Here is a 25,535-nt window from a genome sequence, read left to right as displayed (position 1 = left end):
AGGCCCCATCTGGCTGGGAGACCTCACCTGCTCATCTTTGACAGAGGCTGGGGCCTGGGCGTGATCAACCTTCACTATTAGAAGCAAAACAACTTGAACTGCAAGGTTTTTAGCATATCATTACAAATTCAAAACTGGGCCTATTCTGATGGAAAATCTTCCTTAGGAATGTGAATTGTTTTGGGCAAAATAATCAGGCTTCTTTCCTGGCAGGGATACTATTTGCATCAAAAATTAGTGTCATCCACCCACTCAGTTTCCAACTAAAAGCTAGGCATTTCATTAGTGAAGTGAGAACAGAGATGCCTGGCTTGAGCAGCTTCGGCAAACAAACCTGCCAGTACAGCCAGAAAGGTGGGAGAGCTGTGTGCTCCCACGGGCATGAGGGTCGCAAGGACCACACAGGGCCGGAAGAGGAATGAGGACATCTCATTCCTGCCTGGGAAAGGGAAATACGTGCAAGGGCAAACGACCCAGCCCTGACAGCCGGATAAGCCTCTCTTTCCCAGGAAGGAGGCCTTGGAAGCTGCGTGCAGAGCCCTCGTGTGTTGTGTGTGCAGGAGCTGTGCGTGTTGACAGCGCGAGTGGAGGGTTGTGTGGGGACGAGCTGCGCATGTGGAGCCCTGCGTGCAGGTGTGTCAGTGCCACACGTGTCCGTGTGAGCCAGGGGAAGGGGCACGTGTGAGCCAGGCACCTGGAAGGCGTCGTGTGCACCCACAGCTGCCGGCTCACAGTGCGCGGGCAAGGCGTGCGTGAGAGCCTTCATGTGAGAGCAGGCATCAGAAGAGCTGTGTGTGCATGAGGGCAAGCACTGAGTGTGTGCGTGCGTGTGTGTGTGTGTGGAAAGGCAAATGCGAGGAGCGTGTGTCCACATTACTTATAGGTGTGCGTGGAGAGACAGGCGCATTAGGGCGTGCGCGCGTGTGCGTGTGAAGGGGGTACGTGGAGAGCCGGGGGCGGGTGCGTGGGTGTGAAGGGGCTATGTGGAAACACAGGGCTGAGTACGTGTTTGTGAAGGGGGTCTGTAGCGAAGGGAGGTATATCCAAAGGAGGCGGTGCCTCTGTGTGCGTGTACCGAGAGCCGAGCGCCCGCACACCCGGCGTCTCCCGGTGCTGGCGGCTGCCCGGGGCGGGGCCGCTGACGCACTGCGGCTGCAGCAGGACTCGGCAGGGCGGGTCCCGGTGACCAGGGCCGTGGCTCGGCCCGCCGGTGGCTGACTGACAGCGCTCCCCGCCCAGGCGCTGGAAGGGCCGGGCCGGAGCGGGGCGGGCAGGAGGAGGAGAAGGAGGAGCGGTGCGAACCGCCCTGCACTGCCGCGGCTTCTACCTATTCATTCAGTCACCTAAAATGGCTGGAGAGAGGAGGTGGCGGGGCAGGAGGAGGAGGTGAGGGGGTAGCTTCAGCAGTGCCCCCACCTCCTCCGCGGCCCGGCGGAGCTCCCGGCGAGGCTCGCGGCCGCCCCTCGCCCGCGGCACCATGTCGGCCGGCGCGGACGAGAGCTCGGTGCGGGTGGCGGTCAGGTAAGCGGCGGCTCCTGCGGGCCGGCTGCGGCGGCGGGGCCGCGGCGTGTTCCCAGCGTGTTCCCAGCGTGTTCCCAGCGTGTTCCCAGCGTGTTCCCAGCGCCCACCCGCGCAGGGACAGCAGCCAGGCGCATCTTCGCTGCAAGGGGGGGGGGGGGTCGCCTCGCCTTGGCTCTTGCGGAGCCTCTTTTTTCTCACAGCAGTAGGAGATAGCCAAAGGAGAGGGGGAAGCCCCCACCATTCTGAGGTCTTTCTCAGTCATTTCTCTCTAATTTTGAGCAGTGACCCTAAAAATACTCCAACTAATTATAGCCCGGTGCTGCTTGTGCTTACTCATGGAAGCAGAGCAGCCCCTGGACTCTGGCGATGCCGTTTACATCACGGAGCTTTGCGAGAGTGGATCCTGGCACACTGGTATTTTTAGAAGGATAAAGGCTTTTATCCCGCGGAGGCTGTGTCTAACCTCACATACCAGAGGGATGGACTTCCATAAGGCTGCTCACAGTACATAGGAATCAGGTGTATGTAGAAGTCATAATGGGAGGGGAGCTTAAATAATTTTAAAACATCAGTTAATTTAAATTGCTCTTTAATCAGAGATAAAAATCTGCTGTTCATCAGTGAGCTCTTGGCTCTTCTCGGTTTTCTCTGTGAATATACTATTTTATTGTTTGAAGAACTTCCAGTTTAGCCCATGGATGTTTAAATTTCCAAGATGTCTTTACACGATTGAAGCATGAGGAGAAATACATGTATGTGTGTGTATATTTATGTCTGTTTATGTATACCTACGTTAATATTTGGGGTTTAATTGTGATACTGTCTGTTGATTTATTTCTTTACTTAAAGAAGTTTCTCTATGCTGGCACACTTGGAGTATTACACCACAAGAAATCAGACTTTAGGGGAAGGTCTGTTTGTCTCAGTGGATCCTTGGACAATCTTACATTGGAGAATTCAAGGGTTGTGCAGGAAGACGAAGAGGGTGATTTCTTGGGTTTGTTTTGTTTTCTCTGAAGGATGTAGAAATAAGTGATGTTACTGGGTGCTGTTGTTGGTGCATGGTGTAGGGGGAACGGTGCAATAACATTTTCAGTAAACAGAGAAGCACCACCCTTGTGTGATAACATGGGGTGTATGCTGCAGTTGTTCATTAAAGTCTGGTTGCAGAAGCATTTTCTATGGGGAGAGATGGTTTTTTGAGTGCTATCTGTTGAAGCATTTTTCACGTAATGTACAGGGAGGTGTTATTCCAAACCATAATTAGGCTGTATTTTTAAAAAGGAAAATATGAGATAGGTGTGATCCTAAAAATAGGGCGTGTTGCAGGTTTACAGACTGCTCTCTCATTTGAAGAAAATATTAAATATGTTCTGAGCCAAAAGAAATAGTGATGTAGAAGTTCATTTACAAATACAGAAGTTTGTTGCAGCTTCGAATTAAATAAAAAACCTACTGGTAGAAATACATTTATAATTGTGGGTGTGTGATGAATAGATTAGGAGTAACATATGGTAAAGAATTTGTAGAAGTAGATTAAAGTCACCCAGCTGTAGTTCTTGACAACAAATCCCTAATGTTGTTAGGTGCATTTTTGCAGTATAATTGTCTAATTCACTAACAGTTCACTAATAATGAAGGACTGCATTTTTCCTCCTGTCAGCTTTCTTCCTTTTGACAAATTAACTATTCATGTACAAGATTTCCCCCTCTCTGTTCAGCAGTCATGACCAAAAGCATGCACCAGCAGAAAACCAGTAGATGGTTTTCTTTTATTTCTGATTGTGTGTTTTGTGCAGTCCTATAATGCAACTGATTTTGCAACTCACTGTGTATTGGTGCCATGCTGTACCGTGCATTATGAGTTTTACGTTCTGTTTCTTGTTGGTTTTGTTCTTCAGCTCTTTTTGGCAACTTGAGCTTAGTTCAGCGATGATCTCCCCAGCTGAGATGAATCAGTCGTTGTGTTTTGTATGTATGTTTCTGAACAAGGCTCGCTGTACAGCTGGACCAGCTTTTAGTTTGCAACCCCTGTGGTTGCAAGATACTGCAAAGGCATGAATTTGCTTAGACTTTAAACACAGGTTATAGAATAGACATCACTGAAATTGTTCAGCAAATTGTTTTTCCAGGACCTGGTTGTCTCACCTAATTGTATCCAACAGGAATGAAAAATACTTCATTCTTTCCAATTAGCACCAGCTTTAAGCTATCATCTTGTATGCTAATTGCTCCCCATTTTCTTCAGTGCAATAATGGGTTTGTGACTGATGAGCTAAATACTCTGGTTTAGTGAAGCATGAAAGCTGAAAATAGTTTGGCAGATAATCCAGTAACTAATGTTAAATTCCCCAATTAAGAAAACATTTTTGTCTTGTCACCCACCACTGAAAGACTTGTGAACTTTTTGGATGATGGTGAGAGCTTTGCTTGCTGTGTGACTGTGTGTAGTGTCTGTTTTCAGATAAAGTCAGAGAGCCCCCATGATAGAAAATAGTAATCTGATTAGAGAACTTTCTTTTAAGTGTGAAAAGCTATCCTTTTTGTAAATCTAAAATTTCTGTCTTGGTTTTGTAAGTGTCTTTTCAGCATATGGAAACTAACTTTTGACAAGAAGGCTATGAAATGTTATCAACATCGTAGGCAACTGTTTCAAGTTCACAAGAGGATGTAGATTATAGTTTCTAATTCTTGTGTCTCGTGCCACTTTAGTAGTGTCCACAGGTAAAATACAATCTGTAGGCTTCAGGCATGTTGGGTAGATGAAGTTCTCACCTAAGATTTAGTTCCTCAGCAGCCAGTGGTGTAAGTCTGTTAGTGCACTTCAGAGCTGTTGTATGACCTGTGGAAGGGGCTGGGTGGGGTCAATGCACAGAGAAGTGCACTGACTTTTACCCCTTTACCAACCAGACCTGAGCTGGGTCGCAGGAATTGAAGTGGCTCCAACAGTTAGAGCCTGTCCTTGCTCCATGGCTTGGAGCCACGCTGTTAGGATGTTCTGGCAGTGGTGATATAAGAAGACAAAGTTGGATTTCAGTCCTTTGCATTTTTGGATACATGTTAAACAAAGGAACTTTTGGAGAACAGTAATGTTTGGATAGATCTAATCAGAAGTTTTGCATGGAGGACTGTATCTGATAAAGCATGGAAGGGTGTCTGTTATGTCTTCTCCATAACAGAATCCAAATAACAATGTAGAACATTGAGGAAAATGTCTGTCTTTAGCCCTCCAAAGTTGAAAGATGTCCTTGATCCACTCTTGAGTCAGTGGAGGCCCTGGATGTATAGATGATAAGCTTCAGTATTGATTTGTTAGAGATGCTGTATTAAAACAGAAGAAATAAGTACAATGTGAAAAGATGAATAGCTGTACAAGCTGACCAGTAGTCAAGAGAAGATGGTCACTCTGATATGTGTGGGTGACACCTCAGGTGGAGTGGACAATAAAAGAGCGTGAAGTACCAGTTGGTGAAGCCGAAGAGCATTGGCATTGGGCATGTTCTCTTGAAGGATGGAGCCCAGTTGAAACTGTGTTAATGGGCAGAACACAAAGAAGCTTCAGAGGATGGTGTTTTATAATCAGGCATGTTTAATATCCATAAAGAATAGAGTAGTGAAAGTTTCCACTTTTCATCGTCCTAGGTATGTCTGTGTCTATCTGCCTTCTTCCCTATTTTGGCAAGAGCACTTCAATGGTACTGCTGCATCTGCTGTGATTGACATCTGCTTTGTATTTCATTCTTCAAGTGAAGAATGGGAGGGTTGCTACTCTCCTGCTCACATGTGTAGAGAGGCTCTGGGATCTGGGCGCCCAATTCTGCATCGAGATGTCTGAATGATTTCCTTTTCATACCCACCCTGGGTGTCTGCAATATCTTGTGACACTGCTTCACAAAAGTGAAATGTTGATGTTTGCTGAGTATGGAAACTGTGTGCAAAACATAATGGATCTACTGGTAAACATTTTTAGTAACAGTAGAAGTAATAAGTGCAGCGGATGAATTAAAACCACACAGCTTCTGTTTCTGGTTTTCTGAAAGGGAGATGAAGAATGTTGGAAAAACACATTAATTACTACTTTAGTTTAGTGGAGACTGGAGATTTTTGCAACTAAAGCTTGGTGTGGCATGGCGTTAGGATACAGTGTTGGCTGTTGTTTAGGTAGGTGGGATGTGTTCATCCATTGCAACTTTAGCTTCCCACTGCTAAGCTTTGTTATGGAGTGCTGCATTTCTTTTCATACCTCCAGTTCTTGAACTGTGTGATCAGTTGGATGTCTTATGTAGGAGGTTTTTTCTACTTTGCTAGTTCCTGTGTGGGGTTTTTTTTCTCCCCATATGGAATCTGCTCTCTGTTGTTGTCATGCCTCCCTCTACCTTTTCACCTTTTTGCATTCTTTTTAAGCATTTTCTTAGGCTTTTATAGTGAAGTTGTTTTCCTCTGTGCTAGATCCAGCTACTGTTAGATACACTAGGAAAGAAGGAGCTAAGTGGAAGGAACCTTTTTTGCACAGGTGTGTTTTGAAGCACTTTGGTGGCAGCTGAGATTGATTTTCTTTCTTGGGCTCCTGTTCTGTAGTTACAGCTGTGTTTAAGCTTCCCACCATGAATAGATCCTCAGATGCCAGATGAATGGACATCTATGCTGTGGTATATATTATAAGCTCTGGAGATGCTAATTTCATGCTTTCCATACAGTGCTAAGCATTGTCATAAATCATTCTGTAACTAGATCAGCAACAGCAATAGACTGCAGTACTATCCATTGGTTCCTTAAAATGATCCAAACTTTTTGTTTCAATAGACAGTAATCACTGCCCATCTGTAATCAGCTGTAAAAGTTTTTTCAGGAAAATATCTAAGTAACTGTTATTGAAGTTCGGCCATTTATAAATACACAAGAATGCCCCACCTAATAAGAGAGAAATTATCAACAGCATTAAATAGCAAGGTGCTGGGAAGTAACTCTTCTGCATGGAGTCTGATAATGGAAAGGTACAAGAGAGATCTTGTTTTGGAAAACTCCTATTACATATCTTTTTGTTGGTTTTGATGTTTTTCTTTGCTCTCTGACTTAAACAAACATCCCCTTGTCCTTCTCTGAAACTTTACCCTGTTGGTATGTTTTGCATTTTAGCTGAAGAAATGACATGGCACCATCTGCTGCTGAATTAATTCTGGTTTCATAATATCTGACTTGATCATCCGTTACTGATATTGCTTGGGGCAGGCTGAAATCTGTGATCTCGCTTTCTAGGAAATAAACTTCCCTTTTCACCACTCGTGTTGTAAACACAAACTCCTTCTTGGATGGAGGGGAAAGAAGTCCTACTTGGACCTTTCCCCTAATGCCATGTATTCCTTGGCAAAAGATGGGTATCTTGAATTTAGGAAGAAGAAAAACCAATGAGTGGTGTACCTAGGCAGTCTGTTCATGCTTTTGGATGAATTATATTTTTAACTTGTCACTTCCCAAAGTTTGTAAAGACTTGGGAGTTTGCTTTGAAAAACCATTGAGTTAGTCACTAATTTCCATTTAATGGTTATGATCTATGAAAAGTTAGGATTTGTGTTGTTGGCCTAGACATTCCCTTATTACTGAACTCAGGGCTTCACATTTTCAGGTTTCCTGTGTGACTTCTGTAAATTCTTCTATAGTAGCTGAATGACCCTTGTGCTTGGGATCAAGAGAGCTCTGCTCCCTCCCTCTGCTTTCCCTTGATTTGCTTGAAGTGTTTTATAGATTGCCCTTGCTGCCCACTCAGAGATGGCTGTTGGAATTCTTGCTTTTATGTTCTGTTGCCTGACTACTGCTGGTGAAATAAAGCCACTTTAGGTCCTTTTTTTTGTTTTAAGGAAAATACAGCAGAATACTAATTATCTGTGGTGGCCAGAGCAGAGAATTTTTTGTTATGCTAATATTATTTCAATGTAAAGTACTTTCAAGAAGTGTCATTTGAACTGGTGAACAAGAAAGTTTAATTAGAAATCAAACCAGATCTGAACAAGTCTAGCAAGAGTTAATACATGAGCTGTGCCTTTTTCTTGTGCTTTCTATTCACTTAAATAGTTTTAGATCTTCATTTTCTTCTTATCCTTCCTTGGGTTTTTTTTTTTTTTGTGTTTTTTTTTTTTTTTTTGTAGTTCTCAGTGGTAATTTCCACTTTTCCCTAGTGAGATAGATCTGCTCCAGTGTAAGGGGAGAAGTGCTGCCTTATTGTTCAAAAGTGGTCTTGTTTGATGTGTTTATTATAGCAACAAGATACAAATGGAGAATAGTGAAAAGATAAGGTTAGTGTCACAGTGAGTTTGATGCATAAAAAACCAGAACATTCAAAATGTATCTTAGAATGTGAAAACCTGCTGATTCAGAGCTTATGATTGATTAGCATAAAATACTTCCTGAATAGACTCTGGATGGAAATAAGAGTGGGGAGCAAGTACCATATGGTCCTTTATTCTAGTAGTATCCTCAGCAGATTTGGTCGACTTGGCCACTGCTGGAATAATTATTTTTCTGTGTAAAAAACTTTTTTTTTTTTTTTAATCAGTTGACAAATGCCGATTGGGACAATGCACCCTTCAAGCATCTTTACATCTTTAAGTCTGCCTAACAAAAATGAATGACTTATCCCTTGAACCTGTTTACTCTGGAGCTTCAACACAGAAAACTGAGGGGAACAAGACCTTAGTAAAAGATTGTGATTGTTCTACTATACACAGGAATTTATATGCATTGAAGTTGAATAGTGCACTTCCACTGTTGAATTCAAAAATGGACTAAAGGATTTGTTGTCTAGGTAATTTAGTGTCTCACTGTTGGCTCTTGCATTCATGCTGCTATAGGAACTCTGTATAGTTCAGTTGGTTAACAAATAACTATCTCTTTGCAGGACATTTTAGGTTTAATGTAATCTTTTCAAAATAGCTCTCAAATACTCCAGGTTTCTTGAAGTGTTTCCTCTTGAATATTGTAGCTTTGAAGGATACTTACTTTCCTTTTCCTTTATGTTCAGCATAACTGGTCTTTTAAAAGTCTGAGAAAAGCAGTATTTTCAAGGTGAATAAGAGTTAAAGGACTGTAGCATGCTACAGCATTACAGTTCAACTACCAGAGCTGAACACATGGAATGTTATGGATAATAGGACTAGACAGAAAATGTTTCCCTTTTGTGAAACATCTCAAAGTCTGACACTTTATCTTTTCCACTGTGTTCTCTTTTGATAATGGAAGAGTTTGATCAAACAGGCTTCTCTGTTTACTGGGTCTAATCTCATCTGGGGCCTTGAAAAGAGGTATTCCACATCTTTAGTCAATTCTCCAACCTCTTAATTATTGTCTTTAAGCTTTGTATTTTTTCAATGAGCTGTTTTTTCCTTACATTTCTAATTATGTTAGTTGTCCTTTGCTTAATACTGCTAAAACAAGTTTAAGGTGACACATTAGGCTGGAAAGCTACGTAGCTGTGAAGTACTAATGTCAGTCAAGAAACTATATTAAATATGGGACTTGTTAGCAATGTTGTTTAAGAAGTTATGCAAATCATCAATAATAGGCTAAAACACAAAATAATAGTGTATCTAGAAATATATTGCAAATGATGAAATATAGTCTTGTATAATTTTGGGGTCGCTAGCAGGTTTGCTAAGAAATTTCTCATGTATAGTAAAACCTCTGGTATTGCACAAAATATAGAAAGTGGCTTATCTGGGTTCCTTTAAGTATTTGTTTCCACGTTGTATGTGAGGCTTCTTGGAATAAAGTGATAGAAAGGTAGACTGACTTAGGATGCGTGTATATATTTTATTCAAAATACTTACCTAATTAACTTGTTTTTTCAAAGTCAGTAATCCTTAGCATTCATTTTTTTGAATTTTTCTTCGCTTAAGCATGGGACTAATTGGGAGATGAGTCCAGAGACCTTTTGTCATTCTGAGTAGCTCATAATCCCAAGCTTTTAGAGTTGTTAATCTCTCTCTCAGTAGTATTGATTTACCAACTGCAGCAGTGCCTCTGTCTTAGTTTGTGCTTGATTCTGTCATAGGATACTATCCCTATGTACCCATCTCCACCTGTATGAGAATATGAGAGGGGTATGAATGTAGGTAGGAAGCTTTTATCTTTTTTTAATATTCTTTTCCTGCTTTTTGTTCCCCATGCTCCACTGGCACTTTGTTTATTGTCATCTGAGAATTATGTCATAAGGTCCTCAGGCCAAAGATGTAGCTTCAAAGTAAACACTTACGATATAAATAATACATGATGTAATATCATGAGAAAAGCAACTCTACTAAAACACCTTAGTCATTACCTTCTATGAAAAGTCTTACAATTAAAAATTCTATATATGGCTTTGTTTCTCCCTCTCCTTTTTCCTTATTTCTGTGAAGAGTAAAAAAATTATGCCTGTACCAGACACTTTGATCTGTAGGAAGTAGCTGACTGCTCATTTTTTTTACCTGCTAAGCAAACCATGCATTGCTTTAGTTGTCACTCTGCATAAGTCGTCCAGGTAAGGTTTATTTCACTCCCTAGTCTCAAATGCATTCTTTTTGAAGTCTAATCCTTAATTTCAAGTACATGTGAAATCATTATTTTTAGACTCTGTCTTGGTAATGTGAAGCCTTTGAATTTTTCATTAAGAATTATTATCTACACATATTATTTTGCAGACTATAGATGTTGATACCATCTAAACATCTGTATTTTATTTTTTTAGTTAAAATTATATAATGCATGTGAATTACTGGTATATTTGAGAAAGGCTGGTGTGTTTATTAGCAAGCTGTTTGAAACGCATTAAAGACCAGAAAAATATTTTCATGTTGGGTTAAGGATGACTAAGTATCTGAATGCATATTTTCTAGACGTGATCGAAAAGAGAAGGATTCTACTTGTAAGTGTTTGAAGAGGCCGTAGATCCGAGGGAAGGCCACCTGTTCAATCTATATCACTTAGAGTGCAGCTTATGCTTCTGTCTAACCTGATCAGTCAGCCCATCACTCAGTAAAATTGCCATTCTGAACTTTATGAGCAGAACTCTGAGTTCAGCAAAAGTGGATTGGTGTTCAGTAAACTCTGAAAATGAGATGAGAGATAGCTCTGAATTGGTATTTGGAAGTAAACTATTTGACAGTTAAACATTAGTGTAATTAAATACTCTTTTTTTTCTCTTTTGTACTCCCAAAAGGGTTTTGTTTGAATTAGGGTTGAATTGAATTTGTTGTTGGGGGGTGTGTCTGTGGTTTTTTTTTTAATCTTTGTTTGTTTGGTTCATTGTTCCAGTTTTTTGTTTTGTGCATGTCTTTTTTTGGTTTGCTTTCTTTCTTTCTTTGTCTTCCTCACACAGTCTTCAAAGTGGTCTGCATTGGCTTGTCAACCCACTGTCTTGGCTCTGCATTTGAAATGTAGCTGTAGATCTATTTCATTATTGTCGTTAGCAAAGCTTGTAGGAACAGATGGACTTTTCATTGTTCTCTAAATGTCAACAAGGAAAGCCCTGGTAGGCCCTGAAGAGGAATCATAGGCTTGTCAAGGTTGGAAAGGACCTCCAAGAAACACTGTACAGCTGAGAGCTTCAAATGAAAGTGCTTTGTTCTGTGCTTGCAGCCCCAAGAACAGGTCTGGCCCATGCCAGCTGGCCCATGCTTCTGTTAATTTCAAACTCTCATGACTGCTCAGTGTGGAGATAGATGCCCCTTTGGGAAAAGGGAACATGCATAAAATGTTGTTGACCTACATCTTGGAAGATACTTGACTAAAGACAAAGGGCTGATGCACTCTCTGCTGCTGCTGTAGGCAAATGTTCAAGTAACATTTGCCTACAGCAGCATGGAACAGCAGTGTTGTATTGTAGCAAAAGAAGAAACTCAGTGTATCTAGAAACTGGAGTCTTTATTCCAGTAGGCTCTGAGAAATCAGTTTTTTATTCAGTACTGCTGATGTCTAGTGGTAGGTTTTGGGTCCTTCTGCTCAGGAAAAGTGTGGACCAACTGAGAGGAATTAAAAAGAGGAGGGAAATGGCTCTTGGTCTAGAAAACATGACCAGTTCCACAGTGAGGAGTGAAGATTTGTAAGAGACACATCCTAAAATACCAAGAATCAAGTACAGTGTGGAAGGGAATAAAATGTTCTTCATGCTCAAGATGAAGTTAATAAAAGGTAGTAGATTTAAATTTTAGTAAGAAAAGTAAAAGGGGAAAATGTTTTTCCATTGTAAGGATGGATGTTGTGGAATGAAGAGACTAAGGAGTGAAATAAACCTGTGCTTTGTCTGTGGGGATGTGAAATTATCCATACAGGAGACTCTTCAAAACAGTTCAGGCTGGTAACTGCCAGGAAGATTTTGGATTAATTGGCAGTACTTTGGTCCAGAAAGGTAGAGTGGATGAATAAACTGTGACATTCCCAGGTTTTTTTTTTTCCACCCCAATTGTCTGTAATTCTGTGAAGCTGCATGTAGGGTGGCCAGGACCTGAATTCAGCACAACTGAATGATCCCATTCAAATGTCAGAATGTGTTCACAGAGGTGTGACAATGTCCACATGAATGATAAAGCTTTACTGATTTGGAAGGGTAAGTTTAGGTTAATCCAAGTTTGAGGGGACCTCAGGAGGTCATCTGATCCAACCTTCCCCTCAAAGCAGTGTCAAAACTAAATTCAGGTGAGGTTTCGCAAGGCTCTGTCTAAAGTTAGGTCTAGGAAAAACCTCTGACATAGAGATTCCTCAGTGTCTCTGGGCAACCAGTACTTGACTGGTCTAATTTTTGATGGTCAGATTTCTTCCTTATGCCAAGTTGAGAAATCTCTTGCTTTGTTTTATGATCAGTGCCTCTTGTGTCCCCAATGTGAACCTCAGAAAGGATCTTGGGCCTTTTGTCTTTGTAATCTTCTCTTCTGCATTGAAAGACAGCAGACAAGGCCTGGCAGCCAAGAAGATACTGAAGAGCTCTGTGCCTATGATCTGTTGGAAAGGTGAGATTTGGGGGACACCTTCAGCAAAGGGGGTGCAGCCTCTTATCCAGTTGAATTCTGAATATGATAGAGCAGATTCTTGGGGGACTGACAGCCATCCAATGGTGCTGGTGATAGGGCTGCTATTAGGAGATAATGTGTTGTAAGCATACACAGGGAAAAGTACTAGAGGCTTTTGTTTGTTTGCATGGTTTCTATACTCTTTCTGTGTAAAGTCTGTATGTTCTCCTCATATGACCCTCCCCTACCTCTTTTGAAGACTATTTCATGGTAAATGCGATACTGCTGCTGTGAAAGCATTTGGAGTGTGATTCAGTTTGGAATAACAGTCTTTTTTTCCCAACAGGAATATATGTCTCTGCCGCAGTTTAAGCTTACTTATTATTTTGACTGAGCTGACTAATAAGAATAATTAACCTCCATCATTGTTTAATGTTTCTTTGCTTTTCAGATGTGCTGTCCTCAGCCATCTCATAGAATAATCTTTTTCCCTGTCCCCTGCTGTGACAGTTCGTGTTTCATTCTTTCAGTTCTTCTTGCTTGTTCAGACAATGTCTTCTGTGTGGTAGAAGGAAAGGTGTACAATAGTCAGTGGTTTATCGCATGAAGCTTGTGATATTCTTGTGAATGCAACCCAAAGCATTTGTTACCTTGGAATGGTTTCTTATGGCTATTTGGAAATTAATTATAATTTGTCCATTATCAGTTTTTGTCTTGTGTATGAAAAATGGTTTTTTTAACTTGATTTGTTTCTTTAGATTTGTGTATTCATAAAATGTATGTGGAGCACTGGGTAAAGTTCACATTCAGTTTGGTTTGTATTGCTGGATATCTGCCTAGTATGTGTAAGAGTTGTCTGGTTGAAGTTCAATCTGTTTAAAACAGAGGAATGTATTGGTAGACTGAATAAAAGACTTCAAAGCTCATATCTGCATCTCTTGAATTTATATGCTTTTGATTTCTCAGAGTGTAGCTGGGAAATGCTACTGACTTCCAAATTTTATCACATATGTCAAGGAAATATGGCTAATTGTAGTCTAGCAGGGCAACTAACTGCTCCTTTTATAGGCATATTCTATAATTTATAGATGCAGTTTTCACCTTAAGAAAATGTCTTTTGTTCAAGGCTTTATGTCTGTCAGGGAATATCCAGTGGGGCAGAACGCTTGTTGTGTACTGCACTGCTGTAATGGTAATTGCTATCCTGTTTTGCCCCCTCCTTGGTGTGGAGGGGGATGGTCACTCCAGCACAGCAGATGTGTGTGAGAGGTCCTCTCCTTTGCTCACAAGTAACTTGAATTGGCCTCATCTTATTTTTCCATTCTGATAATAAAAAATAAAATGCAGGAGATACTTTTGTGTTCCAGAGGTCTCTCTCTGCTGCAGCTGTGACCAGTACTGGGGATCCTCTGGATATACTACCAGTTGTCAGGGTGGGTGATGCCATAGACGTTACATGGGTCCTTGCTCCTGTGTGCCAGGGTGAGCTAATGCCTGGTTAGGGGACACTGGGCACTTCACTTCCAAGATTGGAAATAATTAAATAATCTATGTGACTTGTTTTAGGTATTTTTCTTCAGTACAGGGTTAATACACAAAGAGTTGGATGTCCACTGCTGTTTATAGGGTCAGCTCTGGTGTTGGACTAGCAATGACCCCATCTTCTGAGTATTCATTCAGTGCTAGGGAGATTGCTTATTGATCTAGGTACAATGTGAGCACAATGGTATGGTATATATTCAGTTACTTTGGAATAGCTGAAGAGTTTAGTTTCCAAAAGAAATGGACATTCCAAGCTCTCCCTTTAGTTCTCCACAGCTAGGTGGGGATGCCAAGAGGGTGTAGAGCCATGGACTTTCCAGTTACATTGTGAAGTCTGAAAGGTTCAAGGACAGGCAGAAATTTTTTTCTTCTAATGCATGAGTCTTTCTGGATGTCCTTACTATGTACCATTGCGTACTTGACTTGCTCAGCTCAGTGTGCTTGTGACTGATGCAAAAATTAGAGGAGAACTACAGATTACACAAGGACTTCTCTTGTGGTGTATAGGGCTTTTTCTTTTAAAAAGGAAAAGCTATTTTTTGGTCCTATTTTTTTGCAGTTGAGTCTTGGTCTAGTTTGTTTAAGTTGTTAGCTAAGGTAGGTAACAGAGGACTACACATATCAGATTTCATTGTGGTGTGGGTTTGTTTGCTTGTTTCTTGTTTTATTTTAAAGTCCCAGCAAGAATTGGTAGAGGTACTGAAGCAGTTTCTACTCTGTCAGCAAGTTTTAGGTGGAGTGTCACTGCTGGACTATTTTTCAGCTGCTGAGTCTTTGTGTTGCTCCATTTTTGCTGCTGTTGCAAGACCCCTCTGCCAACACCGCTACTGCAGATTGGAGATAAACAACTTAATAGCTGCCAGGGAACAGAGGGCTGAAATCTTGTTTTTCTGAACTGAAAACTCTGTGATACCTCTAGATTAGGATGGTGATGGGTAGTATCGGAAAGACACAAGAGATTAAGTATCAGAATGGATAAAAAATTTACACACTGACATACTGGGTAACACTGGTCAACTGGATTTGATTGAGAATCTAATTCTGTGCTCAGTTAAAAACATGATTGTATTTGAAGTGAAACCAGTCCTGGCCTCAAATGTCAAGTCAAAGAAATCCTCTCCTTTTGTGTGTGCTAGGTAATCCTGCTCCCTGTCCTGAATGTTGCTCACTTGGAGTTTCAATTCATCTTGTTCCCATTCTTCAGCCACTGATTATTAGTTCAGTGGTCTAGAAACGGTTAACTGTAATGGTAAGTAGAGTTGGGAAATAAGCTATTTGTAGTTTTCTATGCCTTGCTAATTATTCATGTGATGGGGCTTATGTAAGGGCTGCATTACAGTTGCACTTCATTTGATGACAGAGTTCTGTATTTCTGTGTAAACAAAAGTCAAGTGATATGGCATGGACAGTCAAAGTCTATAGTTGAAACCAGGGAGGAAACAAACTTTCCTTGGGAGGATCTTAAGGTCATACTATATGCCTAGCTGTCATGTTTCTTAAAAAAAAGAAAACCTCTAAACAAACAATAACAAAAAAACCCAACACTGAGAATATTTTATTTTACAATATTTTTAAAAATCTGAAAGAGCCTTCTTTGCTATCTTTCTTGCCTAAGCCTTTCTTCAGATTCAGTGGTGAAATCACTTAAAACATGCAATTAACAGTTTGGATAGCATGATGTAGCAAAATATTAAAATTTTAAACAGCGCAGAGTTTTTTCTCTTTGACACAGAAATTGTAAAAGCAGACTGTCTTAGAAAAAATTTTAAGTACCTGTTCTGGAGAAATCTGGAAATTCCAGGGAAGAAAAATATTGGTCTACTGACACCCTTTAAAGACTTTTTTAATACTTGCTGACAATTTCTGTAGAACACCAGGTAGCTTAACAAGTTTTATCTAAATATCCCATTTTTCTCTCTAAATATCTGTTACCTTAGCATATGCTGGAGGAAACAGCCTTGTACCTCTTTTCCCCATCCCTCTAATGTCTGTAGTGCTAAGAAAAATTCTTTTAAGTGGAAACAAGATTGGCCAAAATGCTAGAGCTTTGCTACTGTGGAATGATGTTTTTTCTTTTTTCTTTTTTTTTATTTTTGAGTTTGCTGTAAGAGCAGGGGTAGTTAAGTGGTTGAAGCTGAGTGTAGCCATGGAGTGGAAGTCAGATGCGGGAGGCAGCTGCCTGGTTCATAGCAATTGGGAATGCAGAGTTTGTAGCTTGTGCTAATACCCAGTCTTCTGGCTTCATGGTGCTGGTGAGGAAAACTGCCTGAAACAGCTGTAAAGTTGTGGATTATTATAGAGATATATCTGTCTGTAGCTTTTAATAAATGTGTGACCCATTATGAAACGTTTATATAAGCCTTAGTGTAATACTGTCCCTGGCCTTGAGGCACTACCAGTATGCCATTAACACATTATTTTGTGTGAACTCATGGTTTTCCATTTCCTGGTCAAGTTCCTTCTTAGCTCTTGGAAAACCTTGTGTGTACTCCCTTCATGTGCTGTCCTCTTAGGTGTCGTTTAAGCCAAAGGAGCTCTTCTCTTGTCTGATGTTAAGTGCTTGGAGGAATGAGATGCTTGGTCACAAATTTTGTGGCAGGGTCTGTAACTGTCTCAGTTGGTTTACAGATCAGGACTACAGCAAAACAGTTACAATAAGCTTAAATTTGTAAGGCAATTTGAAACAGGTAATATTTGAATATTTAATTTGAAAGCACCTGTGCTCCCTCCAGTGTATGAGGGACTAGGATCTCTGATGCAGACAAACCACAAGTGATTTGCATTGATGATTTCTGAGAGCAGCTGGGAAATGCCTGATTTAGAAGTATTAGTTGCCAAGAAGAGCTGATTTAATTGAGTCAAGGCAAATAAAAAAAGATTTTGACCTTGAAGAAGCTTGTCAGGACAAACTTTACCTTATGTCCCCAAGGAGCTGTGGCCAAGCATTCAGCAGACAGAAATGATCCAGGATCAGGTGTTGCTGCTTTGTGTACACTGGAGCTGAGGGAGACTGGCAGGGCAGTGCCCAGGCCAGCAGCTGCACACGGCAGAGAACTGTTCCAGAAATGGAGTCAGAGCCTCCCAGGCCTGTGATGTAAAATGGAGATAGTTGCTTTCAATTTGTGTGAGCTACCCTGCTGCATGATTTTTTTTTTGTGGTTGTTTGTTTTTGTGAAGTGACTTTGCATTAATAGTTTTGGATTTCTGGTTGGATTTGTAATCTTATCAGGGAACCTGAGCCCTAATGAAAAATTAAGCCTACAGCTGGGACATGAAGCAGAAAGCGCTTAGCCTTGCTGTTAGGCCAGCATAGATAATGGTTGTCTAAAGTAGCTAGGAAGTAGTTAGTAGTTTATAGACTTTTTTCAGAGTGTGTGCCGTGAGTCCTGTGCAGCTGTCAGTTTACATTGTGGTGTGTGACCAGATTGCACTTGTTTTATGGATGTGCTCTGTCCTGGAGCTAAAATTTTGGTGAAATGTACCAGTATTAATACTAGTGGTAATTCCAAACTGTAAGCTTGCTAATGCAGCAAGGTCATGCCAGTAGCAATTAAACCAGGAGAATGACTGTATTTCCACAATGATTTCCACACTGAATTTGTTTAGCCTAGCCAACAAGGAGCTCCTACGTGCCTTGGAGTGGAAGCTAAACTGTTACAAAATCATTCAGCCTTTTCTATTTATGTATTATCAAAAGTGAAAAATATGAAATCAGCCCATGCTTTCCTGATGAGGTAGTAAAGCATTCTCTTCCTGTTAGGTTAAAATCTCCAGTGACATATTGGATATTGTAGTCAGTGTTTGTGTAGTGTCATACAAGCCCTTCTGGACTCAGCGAAAGTCTGAGCATGTGAAAGGGCAGCAGCTCAACCCTTCGTGCAAGTGTTGCTGCGGTGGAGAGCTCTTTCTTCTAGCTTTGGGATGTGAATTTTTGGCTTTCCTGTGAGGTTCCAGATTCCGGTGGATTTCTTGCACAGATGATGTTGAATGAGGCCCTGATATAGCAGTACCAACTCCAAACTTACTTTGCCAGTCAACTGTGATAAATCCAATTTTTTTAACTTCTTGTGTTACTTAAGATCCAGTTATTTCAGGTTTCCACTGGTATTCCACAGAAATGCTAAATACTCTCTTGCTAACAATTTCTTTTCCTGTCCCCTCTCTACCACATCTGAAAGTCAGCCTGCATTTAGCCAAGCAAAAGATCATGGCCTGTAGATAACCCAAGTTTTGCACCTGGTTGAAACTCCATGGAGAGTGTTGTTTAGAATCAGTACCAAGAGACTTGCAAACTTCTCAGCTTAAGTGGGGGCTGAAAAATGGAGGAAAGGTGGGGGAGGGCTTGGGGACTGTCAATTTATATTTGCCTGACACGCTTTCAGAGAAAGAGCATCCAGCACTGTTCTGAGCAATCCATTTGGAGCATGGCTCAGTGTGGGGAAAATGCTACCTAATAAATTTTTTAGCATAGTTTCCTGAACTGTCCTGATTTTAAATAAAATTTTAAAGCTTTCTTTTTAAGTCAAGAAAGAGCAGCAAGGTGGTCACATTTAGAATGCAGCTGAATATGGTGTTGGCACATAGGAATGGAAGGATGGAAGAATTCTCTCTGATGTTGTTGCTGCTGATGTGGATGATTTTGCAGCCTTGCAAATAGAATGAATAGACATGAAGGAAAGAATTAAATTTGTGGATTGACATTCAGACATGAAACAACGTGTAGTCCCAGAGGGACTGAAGAAGTTGGATAACACTGTTCCTCTCTGCTTTGCAAGTTTGAAAACAAACAGTAGTAAATAAAGTAAGTGGGTTATTTTTCCTTACTCCAGAGTTAGGATTTACCAGCTCAGAGCTTTCAGTTGCTGCTTGAACAGTCTACCTTCTGTTTTGAAACAGAGCAACTTCTGTTCATTAGAAACAGTCAACAATAAATATGAAGAAATTTTTTGCAGTTTGCTTTGGAACTTGGTGTATCGGGTGTTATGGATACAACGTGTTTTTTTGTGTAGACTTTTTTTTAAGGCGTGGCAGAAAAGTCATACAGTGGTTTTTGTTCCAGGAATATTGATTTGAAAATTAACAGGGTGAAGGCACTATTCAGAGCAGATTATTGAAACACTGGTTTTAGCTGTCTTGTCCCATGGTGAAGTCTATGGTTATTTTAGTAGTGTTAGCTAAGCAGTCATTTCAGTAATGATTTATGACAACTTGTGATTTTTTTAAACTGACCTGACCCTCCTGTTCTTTTTATTATTTAACTGTAATTACTTATGAAGTGGCTTGTAGCTTTACCTGTAGGTATGTTGGTAAGTTTGTTTTGAGTTAGTGAAATGTAATTGTTGGACTTGTGGCTCAGAGACGTAAAGCAACCAGCTGCCCTAAACTTGAGAATATACAACTGGGAAGATAAGGTTTCTGTATGGAGGGGAAAGAAATTAAAACAATTTTCAGAGCTACAGTAATCTTGGCATGAACATGTAGTGATTTCTGTATTGTAAACTGGGAGCATAAGTGAATATGTGTGGGTGTTGAAAAAAGAAAGGGAAATCTGGGTAAGAGAGGCAATAATTAAGAGTTCTTTGCTGCAGATATAGCAAATCCTTTAAACTTTGTTTAAATATATCAGAGTACCTATTTTTAAAAACTAGGCTGTTTGAAAGAAGTAGTGAACTTCTAGAACAGACATATAACTGAAGAGGAAGAAATTGAATGAAGCCTAGTGTTGGCATGACTGACAGTTTTTTGGTCATCTGGATAACCAACAATATAACAATGTTATTGCTCTGCAAGAAGGAGTTTTTAACTTTTGAACCAGAAATCCCCTGTCATTTCTGCGCCTTTATGTGGGCATTATTGGGTCATTTGTTGATACAATGATGCTGCTGCGCAAATATTTTTGAAACCAGCTGTCTCACAAAATGGTGCTTTTAGTGAAGATTGACTCTGGTAGTTAAACATTAGTTACAAGTGTGCTTTCTAAAAAGAGTTGACACCAACCACATTTTTGTTGACTGATGTGCTTTTTGCAGGCTTAGTGTATTTGGGTGTGTTGGGCTGATTGGTCACTGGCATATGAGAGGTACTGGAATTACCTCAAAATCCCTGAACTCTAAATGTGACTGAATTTAAGTTTGGAGGTACTCAGCGGTTTTGTGGTTTGGTGTTTTTTGGTGGTGTCGTGGATGTTTGTTGTTGGATTTTTTTGGCTTTGTTTAGGTTTTTGTTTGTTTTGTTTTTAGTTCTTTCACTTTTTCCCCGTTGGACCTAAATAAATGTTATTCTGTAGCTTGGTAAAGCAGCAGTGACTACAGTGGTTTGGGTAGTTGGATAGCCTATATTCACCATATTACTTTTCACAGTACATTACTTTGTGAGCTGAATTCTGACACTAAAATTTCTGGCAACAGTGTCTCTAAGATACTGGCAGCACTTGTTATCCTGGCTCAGGGATACTAGGCTGCTGGGCTGTGCACTTCAAAAAGGCTTCCTTAAATTTTTTTTTTTTTTTTCATCTGAAGTTACTTATAATGGTATTTGTTTTGCACATGTAAGCTCTGTTAAGCATTCAGTCATGCAGCAGAAAGTTGCTACAGGAAGTGTATTCCTTTTCCTGACGCTGCCCTTGTTACATAATTAGTACCGGGCTCTGGTAAGCTTTACCAGCAGTGTGACTCAGCCACTCCTTACAGCTGTGTGCCCCAGAGCAGGAATGATGAAGGCTGCTGAGTTTCATGCTAAAGCTATATTTTGGAGGAAAAAACCTCCATAATTTGCAAAAGAAATATAGGTTGTCATTCTCTTTCTTTTGTATGTAGAGTTGCTTTCTTCATGAATCCTTATGCTCAGAAGGATATACTTGCTGCCTTCATTGGCCTCTTTGTATCCATGAGAGCCATAGTTGTAGACACTGATCTGGGGGCACACCAAAAGACCTTTCTTTTCCCTTTTCTCTTGAATTGACCTCTATGTTCTATAAATGTTGTAATAATGGGGTACTATTGCCATAAATTTTTCATAATAGTAATCTATACTGTTCTTCATTATTGTTAGTACTAGTGATCGATGTGAAACACCACCAGTGAAACGAAGATGGTGTTTCATACTTCTGTGCATGAGCTTGAGTCATAAAAGCTAAAACATAGTTTTCAATAGAAACCTTTAACTTACAATAATCAAGTACAGTCATTGTAAGAGGGACAGATTTAATAGGCAGTTTAAGGCAGTCCTGTCCTTAATTTGCTTTGTGAATATTGGAGTTGGTATATATGTGGAGCACAGCCATCAGATTGCAGACTGGTTGAACCCTCTGGTAAACTACAATTTTAGTGACATGGAGCAGCTATCCAAACCCACAGCCACAGTGGTTCTGCTTCCTTGTGGTAAATTGGTTACAGTTTGCCTTGGTTGTGCATTTCTTGTGTTGGTTCAGAAGACATTTCTTTGATTTCTGACCAGCCTTTTGGAAATGTTAGGTTCCCAGACCACCTGGGGAAGAAACCTGCTGTTCATGTCTGAACCAAGTATTTGGGATGTCTCTGCTGTTCTGCCAACTGTGAGGTGGTGTCAACAAGTGCAGTATAAGCAGATGAAAAGCTGAAAGTGTGCATAGAGCTTTCTAAGACTGGAAGCTACCTCTCAAATAAAAACTGAAATGAATTAGCACCTTCTGAAGTTGCTTTTTTTTTTTATTTTAAAGGTGATACAGATTCTCAGGGATTGTATTTTCAGAGTTAATCCTTAAAGGAGAGGCAGCTAATGAGTGACCTGATTATTTCAGTGTATGTCCACATGTTCCATACAGTGTGGTGTAAAGACCTTGAGCTAATGCTGATCACACTAATAGTACAGCTGAGCACTGTGTTTCACTGTGCAGTAGAAATACCTATTTTTGCTTCTTATTCAAAAACGACTTGTTCATGCTCCCTGATGGGGAGAGGCAGTTGCTTCAGGCTGATCAGCTACATGGAGATCTGGTGACTGTAGTCCCTTTCATCACCAGAGTGCATTTGACCCTTTCAGCACCAAAGCATGTTTGACCTGTGATTGCTGTAACTGAGGTCTCTATTCTGCCACTTCATTGGATGACACAGGTGTGCCTGCATTCCTATATGGTATGAAATTAATTTGAAGTTTTACCTTTAGGAAGGTCTAACTCCTTGTTTAATTTCTTACTCATAAACCATAAATACTTCATGTCTTAGTTCATAAGTTACACTTTGCTGCATTTGCTTACATCTCATTTTATCTAAGATATTGTGTTATTATCTCTTCTCTACCTTTCTGAGAGGGGTGATACATATAACAATATATGTTAAGAAAACCAAGGCAAGTATCACAGTAGGACAATTTAAAAAAATCTGTTTGCCTTTGGAAAAGACACTTCTTTTTAGTTCTCCTCAAACTGCACTTGGATTTGGAGATGTGCCAGTCCTGTGCTTGGCAGGTATGTGGAAGCTTATGGTAGTGCTGCTTTTCCATCAGAGATGACCTTGTCTTGAACTAGAAATAATCAAGGCCAGTACAAATCCTGCAATACAGTTCTCTCTTTTTCAAAAGTCATATTTTTCTCAAAAGTTGTGGGGTTTTTTGCTCACTAGAGAGTAAATTAGTCCACAAGAAACCACACGAAGGTTTGTGTGAATGCATTCATTCATGTTATCAAGAAAGATGTTGGAGGTCTTCTAGATCTGCTGGAGGATCTGCTAGCCGTCCTGTGGGGGTGGTGTGATGAAGGAAGCATGTGGAGCAGTAGGAATTACGTGAGAGTAGGCCCGGGTGTTTCCCCTCTGTGTTTTCTTTTCTTAGCAAAAGCGCGGGGCTGTGCCTGCCAGTGTGAGGATGCCATCTGTGTTGCACAGCCTGCTAGGCTGTTACAGAATTGCACAAGAATTAATCTGAAATCACACTGCTAAACTATGTCCTGGCCGTGGTGGCTGCCTGGAGATACAGCTATTGTATGGTTCTTCAGGCAGCAAGGGAGAGCAGCAGCCTGTGGAACTGCCTCAGCCTGGCACTGCCAATGTCATCTCCAGCATGAACAACTAATGGGTATGTGAGCTGACCAGACCCAAGCTACTGAAAAGGGTAATTGTTTCATGAAATTAAATTTGTATGTAAAAATAAAAAAAATTGATGGAGAGGTAGAGTTTGAGCGTATGGGAGAACTGGACAAATTGAATTATGGCATTGGAATATTTCCTCAATTTAATTTTATTCCAGTTTTCCATTTGTTGCTTTCTCATTAAATGCAAACTGGAAGTGACAGTCTGCAGCACTGGAACAAAATATTCTCTGCATATATTTTTGAATAGAATGCCCATTTTGTAAGTTAATGGCTGATTTTGCTGGGTGGTTTAAGGCTTAATGGTCGTATTTAATGGCTACACATGGTTTGAAGGGGTGCTGATACCTTTTTATCAGTATCTTAATAGGGTTTTGGAGTAAAATCTGGACTATGTAGATCCTGCTTAAGCTTTTGCTACAGTCCTTACTGAGTAACACCTGTACTCTGCCTATCTTCTGTGGTTTCTGGGTGCATACACACCTGCTGGCAGCACTGGGTTCAGTCTAGACCGTGGCAGCTTTAAAGAAGCACTGGTGGGAGCAGTGCCCAAATCTTACGTAAGAGGGATTGAGTTCCAGTTGCAGCAAGTAGTGCTCCTTGCCCTGGCTGGTGTGTGCCTGGGCCCCTGGCAGGGCAAGCAGGTTCCCAGGGTGGGAGCTGACCCATGGTGGGGGGAAAGACTTGGAGATGTGCTGGGTGGCCAATTGCCACAGCTCAGCTGCTGAGCTGTGTCTCGTGTGGTGACTGTAATTTCTGTGTCTGTAATTGCATGTCCGCTTTTCCATCTTGATACCATACATGTAATGCCAGTGATTGGTACCAGTAATACAGAGCTATACCATTAGTGGTGCTACTGCTGTGTAGAAACTGTCTATAGGTGATGGTTGCTAGTGCGAGCCTAAAGATTTGTTCCTGCACCCTTTTTGCTGTGTTAACAGGAGATAAATCTGGAATTTGTCATGTGCCAGATCTTTTTCTATCCTTAAAGCTCGTTGAGAGGTGAAGTTCAGATGAATGCATTCAGACATTATACTTGCAGTCTCATTTGAAAGTGTTGCTAATCACAGAGCAAGATTTCAATGTGTGCAAGCAAAAATGCTGAAAAGTTTATGCAAGCCTAGGTATCGGGTGTCTTTGGGATGAAACCTGCTTAGCTTTCTTTACTCCCTGCCTGCTCTGAAGGGAGTTTAATGGGAGTGGTTTGATGAGTGTAAATTTAATGGAATAGTAAGGTGAGGGAATTCTGATGCTGAAGTAAGATTAGGAAGCTGTTTTCTTTTCTTCTAGTTTTGGGCAGTTTTTATCTGTTTCCCAGTTCATATTGCCTGTTATGCTTCACTAAGTACTTTATTAGGTGCTACTGGATTTAATATTTCATATACCCACATGTGAAACTTAATTGTGTGAAATTTAATAGGCTTAGTGTAGTAAGAGAAGTATTGGAGAGCCTCGAGTTTACAGGTTAACTTGTTTCCTGCTCAGCGCAGCACGTGGTTTGAATTTACGCTTTTCTGAGCAAGGTGAAAACAACTCTTTTTTTCATGGAGCTTTTTTAATGAAAAAGAAATTTACATAGAACTTCAGAGTAATCTTTTCTTTCCAACACAGAGCTTCTGGATAGTCATTGCAGTCTGAAAGATTAACCTTTGGTTAGTTTTTTCTGCTTTTCTTTCTGTAAAACATGAATAATTTGATTCTTTGCCCTTTTTAGATCACTCTTAGAAGTTCTTGTGTGCTTATTGATACTCTGTAGAGGTGCTGAGAAGGCATATGGTAAACACTTTGATTATTGCCCTTTGTTAGAGTTTATAGTTCTTCTCATAGAGATGCAAATTAAAAAAATCATTGGTCTTGTTTAGTATATAAAATGAGATTAAGGGGTAGCGTGATCATAGATGGGTGGAGATTGCTGGGTAAAATTAAATAATGGAGAGGTTCTTGAATAAACAGGCACAGAGGTAAAACTGTTCAGTAGCTGAAAAGGGATGTGTGTGTGTATATATATCCTTATACATCCATGTGGTTATTTATATAAATAATATATATTTAAATCAGTGGACAATTTTTCATCCCTAGAAGTAAACTCAGGGTGCTTTTCAAAGAGATATTATGATATTATCTAGTTTAAACAGGAATCAATTCTGTAATGTCTGATGTCTTGCATAACCCAAGGTATTGACCTGATGATGACTGTACTCCCTGAACTGTATTATTTGAGCCTGTTCTAGCTGACAGTACTTTTAGTAGACACATTGTGCCCCTGTTCTACTGAGGGATTAGTTCTAATACAATACAGTGCATTACTGTGCAACCGCTGGCTGGTTTAGCACTCCCTAATTTGACAACTTGTTCCAGTGTGCTGAGGCACGAGAGATTTGGGGGATTAAGTTTCATGTGTGTGGCCTGGAGGTGCTGTAAACAACAATCAGATG

The 25,535-nt window shown here is 40.5% G+C and overlaps 1 protein-coding gene across 3 annotated transcripts in view; it reads left to right on the top strand.

Annotated features, from left to right (window-relative positions):
* Positions 1–577: 577 nt before the first annotated feature.
* Positions 578–25,535, top strand: part of KIF21A (kinesin family member 21A) — an 88,913-nt gene continuing 63,955 nt past the window's right edge. For 2 of the 3 annotated variants that reach the window (XM_082280289.1, XM_082280288.1), the window contains exon 1: positions 1,279–1,521. In XM_082280289.1, the coding sequence (XP_082136415.1) occupies positions 1,478–1,521 (44 nt within the window). In that variant the 5' untranslated portion in view covers positions 1,279–1,477. Of the gene's footprint in view, positions 634–1,278; positions 1,522–25,535 lie in introns of those variants that run through there. The other variant, XM_082280290.1, reaches the window with a different exon arrangement.

This window comes from Coloeus monedula (genome assembly GCF_965178545.1).
Source record: "Coloeus monedula genome assembly, chromosome: 4".
In the NCBI taxonomy this organism is placed as follows: Eukaryota; Metazoa; Chordata; class Aves; order Passeriformes; family Corvidae; genus Coloeus; species Coloeus monedula.
This window is presented reverse-complemented; position numbering and strand designations above follow the sequence as displayed.